Genomic DNA, 9,512 nt, shown 5'->3' with positions numbered 1-9,512 from the left:
TAGAGTAGCAATTTTAAGATATAATTTTTAAAAAATTAGATTAATTTAAAAATAAAAATAAAAATTAATTTTTTTATAATAATATATGTATTTTATCTATAGCATAAATAAAATAATAATAAACGAAATATACATATCACCTATTTTTAACATTATTTTGTTCACAATGTAAACGAAATATGTACATTATTATTTTGTTTACACCGTAAACTAAATAAGTATATGTGATGAATTTTTGTATAAATACTACAAATAATTTATTTTAATAAATAAAATATTTTATTTTATTTAAAAAAAATCCCCAATCCCCTCTCCTTCTGTCTCGCTTTCAGTCCCACCAAAAATGGCAAAATCCCAAACCCAATCAGAGCAAACAGCCGCCGCTACTCTCTGCTTGCCGTGAAGCCCGTCTCTGTCCTCGCCGTCGTCGGCCGCCTCTTTCTCGTCGTCAAAAACGCCTCTGTCTCCGAGCCATCTCTCTCTCTGTGTCGAGCACCACTTTCTGTGCGTAGTGCGAACGTACCCGTGCCGCCGTAGACTCTTTGCCGTCGCCGTGAGTTCTTCAGTCTTCGCCGTCCCTCAACATCTTCTTCGTGCTCTTCTTTATTTCACTGATTTCCTCCCTTTTTTCACTTTAGTTTGTGATTTGCAGCTTCGTACTCAGAACGCATCCCTCGCAATTCTAGCTACCTATTAGGATACATAACTTTCTCATATCGCAGAGACAAATTCAAATCTGAACCAGGTCTTCGGTAATTCTTCACCCTTTCCATGATTTCTTCATCCAATTTTGCATGCATGTTTGGTATTTTTAACTTTACACGTTGCTATTTCTTTCTGTATTCTATGTTACATCCACAACTTTCTATTAGAGGTTATTTTTCTTCGGTCGCATTCACACTCCCAGTGCCATGTTCATTAATAAACAAATTCCTAATGTCAACTTGGGTCTGTTTCCAAAATTTTAAACTTGTAATCTACCGATTTCATTAAATGCCTTTTTCCCCTCTAGAGATCTGCTCAACCTTGATGATATATGAAATAAAATAGGTAATGGAAGAGACTATGCAATATTGCAATTAATCATGTCATAGTTAAAATCTAGTGCATTTTTCATTTCATTCTTTTTGAAAATTTATAATAGATTGATTGGAAAAACTTTGATAATGTGTATTTGATCATTGCTAAGTCATGCTTGTTAATTTTTTTTACTTGGCAAAGTTTGTAATAATTTTATCTCTTTTGCATTGTTGCTCACACTATCAGATGGGTGTAATGAGAGGAGTGATATTGGATGAATCGGTACTCTTAACTGAAGGTGGTGAGGATAAAAATGGATTCATACTATTGGTCTAATAAAGATAAATATGTCTAATAAAAAAACTAGTTTCACCTTTTTTTCCGAAATGAAGAGAAAAATATAACACTATTTCTCGTCTCCTATTCTCTCTTAAACGTCCAAGAAGAAAACACCTTTTATTTATTTATTTCATTGGCAAGTACAACAATAAAGGTTCAAAATATTGTTAACTTATTTATGTTCTTGATTCAAGTCAATGAATGGTTTTGTTGTGTTATTCCCCGCAATCTGATCCAAAGGCCAAAAATGGAGCAATGCAATTTGGCTGTGTATGCATCATGCATGAAGTAAGCATATCTGCAGCCACACCACACCAGACGACACCAGTGGCACTTTCATACTTTCACCAACAACTTATCGTAATAATGAATTCCAATCCTCAGAATTACCAAAATCTCAATTTAAAATAGGGATTAAAATCTTTTAGATAAGTAATCAGTAATTAGTATGTAATTTTTTTAATTCATTATTAAAAAAGAATAAAATAAGATGAATGAATGAATATAATAATAGAATGCAAAAAGTGATTTGGGGACATTTACATCAGCATCGAGCTCTTCTTCGATGTTGTTGTAGTCTCTGCTAATCAATTCATCACCACTCAGATTCTCCCCTAAAACTCACATTTTCCGGTTAAATCAAATTTTCTCTCATTATGTACCTACATTCTTGCAGTCACTCTTTAATTTTCATATTCTGCAATTGATTTCGCTCTCTTGTGAATTTAATTTAACATTCTGTTATTTCAATTTCTACGGGCGAGAAGAAACCCGAGAACTTCACAGATGGCGCCTCCAATCCTTTCACTGGTTCTTCCCTCGGAGACTGGTCGAGTTCTCAGCATTCAATCTCACACCGTTCAGGTGCTTTTCATTTCATCGGTTTTTCCTTTTCATTTTGGATTTTGCTTCATCATGTTACTTATTCAGTGATAATAATTTGTCAAATGCGCTCTTAGCTCGTTAGCAGTAGCAAGATACTATGATGTTTAGGTGCTATTAGTTTCTTGGTGATCAAATTCAAATCAAATATGCTTTGGTCAACGATTGGACACATAGTGAATGATTAAAAGAATTTTAACTTTATTGGCACTCAAATTTTAACTTTGGTTGTTGCATGCATAGAGATGGTTGAGTAACTAGCTAGCTTGACATCATGGTCATTTTTTGTGTTCTTCTTCTCAGGGGTATGTTGGTAATAAATCAGCTGTCTTCCCTCTGCAACTATTGGGCTATGATGTGGATCCGATTAACTCTGTGCAGTTCTCTAATCATACAGGCAAGCTGCTTCTATTTCGCTCTGAAGCCTATCATACATAATAGGGTGCGATGTTGTATCTGTCGTTCTGAATAAGTTTCAAGGATGGTATTGGTATCCTCGTTAAAATTTAAGGCGAAGTTTTTGTTAAATGGATTTGAGGACTATAATGCAGGATACCCTACTTTTAAGGGTCAGGTTTTGAATGGACAACAACTCTGGGAACTAATAGAAGGTCTTGAAGGAAATGATTTGTTGTACTATACTCATTTATTAACAGGTGAGACATATAGAGTTTTGTAACCACTAGTTGTTATTCTATTTGTGCTGTATTTTTGTGCTGTAATGTGTTTTTGTCACAGCTTACTTGCCAGCTAATTTGTTGTGTTTTTTTTTTGTTCCCTATTTTCCTTACTTCTATCTGATATAATTTCTATATTTTCAGGTTATATCGGTTCAGTCTCTTTTTTAGACACTGTATTAGAAGTTGTTAGCAAGCTTCGCTCAGTAAACCCTAAACTTATATACGGTGAGGCTTTTAGTGATGTGTTCACACACCAATAAAACTTTACAAGATAGGATAAGCTGTCCTATATTGGCCTTATAAAATATTTTGATATGATCGTTTATCATTTTCGGGTTTATTTTAGCATGTGTCCATCTTATAGTGGTCTAGCTTTTATGAATATTTAGATATTAATTAAAGTAAAGAATGGAGGACATAGCTCATGTCCTCAGAGGAAAAGTGAGAAACAGAAAAGGAAATTTACGTACTGTTGTAGCTAGAAGGGACTTTGCTTTTTCTTTATTAGTGTCAACTACAGTTTGTTCCGAACTGCCCCAATATTACTGGAATGTTTTATTGCAATTTTCACTCGTTTGTGGTATATTAAGACTGGGAAATACGACTTAATTTTTTTGTTTTGGTACTGGACTGGAATCTCTTTTTTTTTCTCCATTCCCTGTTGATGGGTTATATTTGAAGCTTGGGTAATCTGAGTTGACTTGAATTATTTAAACAAATTTGTATATTTTCAGTTAAAGAATTTGTGTTTCATTGTCAGTTTGTGATCCAGTGATGGGTGACGAAGGAAAACTTTATGTTCCTCAAGAGCTAATATCAGTCTATCGTGAAAGGGTAAGACTGATTAACAAAGATGTTTCTGTAGATGTTCATGTGCAAATAATATATACAATGCATCAAGTTTAAAGAATATAAATCTTTTAGCTTAGTTACCAATAATTGAAAACTATATTTTAATGCACTAGTACTGTGTTCCTAGTTATGAAAAGATCCAAACAAAATTCCTTTCCATGTTACCTTTCTTATTTTTAATTTCAAAACTACATATTTGAATAACACATTTTGGCAGGTTGTTCCAGTAGCTTCAATGTTAACTCCTAACCAGTTTGAAGCAGAACTACTAACAGGATTCAGGTAATTATCCCACAATTAAGGTTGCATGAAGCCTTTCCCCTCCTGTTATATAGTTTCCTTTCTTTTCGTATGTTTGTTTCAATGTCTACCACTCTATAGGTGGTATAAGATTAGTTCCCTTTTTGTTTTTGAAGTATGAAACTTCATAATCAATTTTTGTCTATGGAAGTAGATTAATTTTTTTAAAATTAGGATCAGGATATGAACATACATTGAAATTTTGCATTCAGCACTCTATTTGTAGTGTAGTGTACAACAACAAATTTGATTTACTTGCAATAGTTTCTAACGAAGGTTCCACTTTCACTTCTTTGTCATTGTTATTATTATTTATTATCCTGGTAGTATCAGTTTGGGAGGGAGAGGGGAGTCCACCTTATTATTATTTATTCTTATTTTATTATGCACTGATACATGTACTCATCTATTGCGTTGTAATTTTTCTCAGAATTAAATGGGTTTAAACTTTAGAACCAAGTTTGTTATACACATTTTCCTTTTTATTAGATGTTTTCTAGTGATTGAAATTTGAAAAATTAGTTTCAACAGCAGAAGGCATTATGAATTTCGTTATTATTATGCTGCTTCTTTGCCACAACTGATGCTATTAGATTTTTACTTATTTATTCTGTTTGTGTATTTATACGAATATGTCAGTTTTACCTGCATATTTATTCATTGTACTTACTGTAGGATTCAATCTGAAGATGATGGCCGGAAAGCTTGTAATTTTCTTCATGAGGCTGGACCATCAAAGGTTTACCTTTATATTTGTACATGGAAAAGCTCCAATTTTGACAAGTGAAATATTCAGTACTGTTGCAACTATGCATATTTCATTATTTATTGATTTAGATAGTCCTTTAGATAGAACTGGAACCACATAACTTCGGCATCTCTTCCACCCTCAATATTTCACTGAATGGCAAGACATGGATTACACATTACAGATAATGCTCATCTGCTTTCAGGATTGTTGGATCAAACCATCTATACTCAATTGCATTTTGCTTTTGACTAAATTTTAAATTGGATCGTTATCTCCCTCCTTTATTTCATTTAATTTCCATGCATTGTCAATATTACATTTTAATTTCACACATACATTCAATCATATATTGCCACGTTAATAAATGTAGTTATCTTTCACACTAGTAGTTAAATCTTCTCAATGAAAAGAATTTGATGATACTGAAAAAAAATTTACAATGTTAATGCATTAAAATTAAATTTTAGTAATGATATGATGATGATGATATGTCAGGGACTTGGGTATTATGGAGTGCTCAAAGTCCCACATAACATGATATCTCGTTATTTTCTTAGTTGTCATATTTCTTTGTTAACGTAAAAATGATTTAGGTCTCTTGCTCCAATGAAAATTGTGGCTTTTATTTCTTAAAAAAATAAAATTTTGCAACATCATTTGAGAGGTCAGATATTGTGTCAGCCTAATGTGGTGCACCTCTATTTTTATAGGCAACCTGCATTTACTCTCACAGACACAGTTCAAAGTTTGAGGCTTATTGTTCTCAAGTTTTAGATATTCTTTTCGAAGTGATCTCTTTTTACTGCTTTTTTATAATTCCAAGAAATAGTATATGCCTAGTGTTACAAATTATAATGAACTTGTCAATTGTTCTGAAAACTGCAATTTAAGTTCTCTCTCAAACATTTAGCTAATATATATGACCCTTCAGGTTGTAATAACAAGTATAAATATAGACGGGAATCTTCTTCTCATTGGCAGCCATGAAAAGGAAAAGGTGGGCTAGATTTCACTTGAATGTAATTTGATCCAAATTTTCTATTTCTGATTTCACTTTCAGATATGAGCAACATTGCGAATCAAGTTTTCTTAATTTTCATATTGACCTTTCATAATATGGTTGCTTGTCTAAATTCATTTTTCTGTAGAACTACTTTAGTTTTAAATACTGGTTTCACTTCTATATGCTGCATATTCTTCAGTGACCGCTGAACTAGTTTTATTTGTTTGCGACAGGAAAAGCCTCCCAAACAATTTAAGATTGTGATTCCAAAAATACCAGCTTACTTTACGGTATAGTTCAGTTTTTGATAAGTTTGATTGTTATGTATGTATGAATGTCAAAGCTTTTGTGAAGCCAAACTTGGATTGAGTTCAGCTTTTATTAATCAATGTTTGTCTTTCTTATGTGATTATCGAAGTATCTCTCTATTTCTCTAAATATGACTGAAATGCAGAGACCTGTTCATCATGTACATCCCCACATAGACACCTTTGTCTTATTTTTGTAGACAAACACACCATGTTATCGCTTTGCAACTAGCTACCACACTGTAGTGGATTTCATTTTTCATTAATTCATTCAGTTGCCATTTAATTGTTTATCCATTTGACCAGGTCCTCTTTCGACAGTAAGTCATTTATCAAATCCAATTCAGCTTTCAGACTTCCAGTAACCAAAATTTCAATTATGTTTTTTGCTTGTAGGGAACGGGAGATCTCATGACTGCACTTCTTCTTGGTTGGAGTAATGTAATACCTTTGCTTAGGAGTTATGGTTATAGTTATAGAGCCTTCCAATTATACCTATGACCATAATAGTAACGAGCTGTATGTCTTTATGCATTGCAGAAATACCCTGACAACCTTGAGATTACTGCAGAACTTGCAGTATCAAGCTTGCAGGTATTCATTTTCTTCACATGTCACTTTAAGCTTACTCTTTTCTTCCTCCTCTGATGATAGTGTGCAAATACTGGTGGAGTGATGGAAGTTCTTTTAGCATTTGACTTCTTTGACCAATTTATTGCTGTCTAGTCAATTGAGGATATCAATTTTCATATTTTCAAACTTTTGACATTCATGATGATTGATGAAGCCGTAAACTTTCGAACAATGACAATTGATGATAATTGATAAATGATGCAAGTATTGCCCATGTTTGCAGGCTGTTTTGCAAAGGACACTCGATGACTACAAAAGTGCAGGTCATGATCCCCAGTCAACCAGTCTAGAGATCAGATTAATTCAAAGCCAGGATGATATTCGCAGCCCAGAAATCAAATTTAAAGCTGAAATATACAGCTAATTGATTATGTGATTTCAACATTTATGTGCTTACAATATTTAAACTTTTATGAAAGGATTTGTCAGTAGTTACATTTCAAGCAATTAGGTAGACAAGTCGCTTCATTTTTCACATATCTAAAGCCCAAAAGATATGTTTGGGAATAAAAATAACTAAAATAAAAAAAATAAGATAAATATGATCCAAATTTAACTAATGAAGTCCTTTTCTTGAAGTTGGATCCGCGTTACTGGCGTTTATAACGCCAGAGATTTGGCGTTGGCGTTTAGTGCCTTAGGAGGCAGAAATGTTGCTGTCTTTCTGGTGCTAAACGTCAGGCTCGGTGTTTAGCACTCCACGAGGCTGTGATGCCAGAAAAAAAAGTATAGATTATTACACATCGTTGTAAAAGTCCGAAAATGGGCTTTCTAATGCTGTTGGAATTGCGTCGATTGGACTTATGTAGCTCAAGTTTTGTTGGAGTTTGAGGAGGTTAGGGTTGATAGCATCCACTTTTTACCTTTTTCTTGTACACAAATTTTGACAAATTCGTCCGGATTTTTTTTGAAATTAATAAAACCTCAATGCGCCTCAAAGTAGTATCTAAATAGACTTTAAACACCAAAATCTAAATAAAACTTAATGAATTCATATATAAAATAATAAGAAAGTATAAAAAAGATGCCCATGCATCAATTCCAATAGTCACGAGGGGGTGTCTCCTTCAATATGGACTCGAGCGGCATCACATAAGCGGAAGATGATGTGGGGGAAGGCTAATCTAGCAGAGGTGGAAGCCTTCACTGTTATGCTGTATAACTTGCAGGATCACACGATGCACCTCCACCTCATTATCGAGCATGATGCAGGGAATCATCACGGCTTGGTCAATAGTAACCTCGAACTAGTTACTCTTAGGAATGATGGAGCGCTAAATTAACTCTAACCACCCCCGAGCAATTGGCCTCATGCCTGCCCAGTTCGTATGGCTGACCTCTAGAATCCCTCCTCAAATTTGCTCTGGAAAGACATATGTCGGTGAGAATCTGGTCCAGTTTCTGATCAGTGTTGACTCTCTGAGTGTAAGAGTGAGGCTCATCTTTGGATGGTGGCAACTGAAATATGTCCTTTACCCTTTTTGGACTGAACTCTAAAATCCTCTCTCAGACCAAAGTGTGCCAGTTCTTCGGGTCGTGGTTCACGCCCTTAACATGCTTGTAAGTCACCCAAGCATTGGCGTAGAACTCTCTGACCATCAGCACACCCACATCAGTCACGAGGTTGCATAGAACTTCCCAACCCTTCCTCAGAATCTATTCCCGAATCTCTAGATATTCATCCGGCTGCAAATCAAGTCAGACCTCTAGGATCACCTTCTTTTTGCTCACAATCTCGTGGAAGTGATTCTCATGGATATTGGAACTGAACCGGTTGTTATCAAACAAACCGGTTGCGGGAGCCTTTTACTTTCTCTTTCTAGAAGAGGGTTTTCCAGTCTTGGGTGCCATATGGGATATGAAAAAAAATAGAAAAGCGGAGCGCCCCAACACCAAATTTAGAACTGTTGCTCGTCTCTGAGGAAAGAAAAAAATAAGAAAAGGAAAATAAAGGGTAAAAGGGATGAGAATGGTGGTGAGTAAGAGAAAGGTGAAAAAGGAGAGGATAGATATAAAGAGGGTGGGATTACGGTTAGAGTGTGGGAAGGGAAGTAGGAAAAGAAAAAGAAAAATAAAACGAATGGAATTCAGGGTTAAGGATTGGGAAAGAGAGATTTGGGGAAGATTTGATGAGATATAATATGGTGATGGGATGTGGAAAATTGAATGAATGGATTTGGGGTGAAAAATGAATTGAGGGTGGTTTAGGGGAGGTAATGATGGAAGGGAAAGGGGTATGAAATGGTCAAAAGGGAGGGGGTGTAGTTGTTACCATTGCAAATTTGCATTCCCTTTTCTTAAAATCCAATGCTGCGTCGTTGGTGCTAAACGCCAGCTTTAGCTTTTAGCGCCACAACGTTGTGAAACTTGTGCCCTCTGGGGCGTTAAATGTCCCCCTCGGCATTTAACGCCAATTTTGAAATTTTTTTTGAAAATGATAGATGAGGCCTGGCGCAAAACACCCAGCTGGCGTTTAGCGTCCTATGAGGCATGAGTTTGTCTTGGATTGCATGCCATTCAGGGTGTTAAACGCCCTCCTTGGCGTTTCACGCCGGCACCCTAGCTGGCAATCCTAGCACTAAACCCCCAACCTGGTGTTTAGTGTCCAAATCGATGTAATTCATCTTCGATTTGCGTGCTCTTCGGCGCTAAACGCTCAGTCTGACATATATCGCCACCCATCAGAGATCTCCTTGATAATTGTGCCATCTCTGGCACTAAACGCTTAGGTTCGTGTTTAGCGC

At 35.3% G+C, this 9,512-nt stretch overlaps 1 protein-coding gene across 6 annotated transcripts; it reads left to right on the top strand.

Annotated features, from left to right (window-relative positions):
* Positions 1–302: 302 nt before the first annotated feature.
* LOC107494086 (pyridoxal kinase) lies at positions 303–7,203 on the top strand. Of its 6 annotated transcripts, none has more exons than XM_021124823.2 (14): positions 303–553; positions 653–745; positions 2,127–2,223; positions 2,545–2,638; positions 2,793–2,897; positions 3,063–3,146; positions 3,682–3,755; positions 3,991–4,055; positions 4,749–4,812; positions 5,756–5,821; positions 6,061–6,117; positions 6,532–6,576; positions 6,676–6,729; positions 6,992–7,203. In XM_021124823.2, the coding sequence occupies exons 3-14, from the start codon at positions 2,146–2,148 to the stop codon at positions 7,130–7,132; spliced, it is 927 nt and encodes a 308-aa protein (XP_020980482.1). In that variant the 5' UTR covers positions 303–553; positions 653–745; positions 2,127–2,145; the 3' UTR covers positions 7,133–7,203. The 6 variants fall into 6 exon arrangements, with proteins under 6 accessions (XP_020980482.1, XP_052119241.1, XP_015970608.1 ...); XM_052263281.1 differs by having other exon boundaries at positions 653–753; positions 2,120–2,223; XM_016115122.3 differs by having other exon boundaries at positions 639–745.
* The last annotated feature ends 2,309 nt before the right edge of the window (positions 7,204–9,512 follow it).

The sequence above is a fragment of the Arachis duranensis genome, chromosome 6 (genome assembly GCF_000817695.3).
Source record: "Arachis duranensis cultivar V14167 chromosome 6, aradu.V14167.gnm2.J7QH, whole genome shotgun sequence".
Taxonomy (NCBI): domain Eukaryota; kingdom Viridiplantae; phylum Streptophyta; class Magnoliopsida; order Fabales; family Fabaceae; genus Arachis; species Arachis duranensis.
This window is presented reverse-complemented; position numbering and strand designations above follow the sequence as displayed.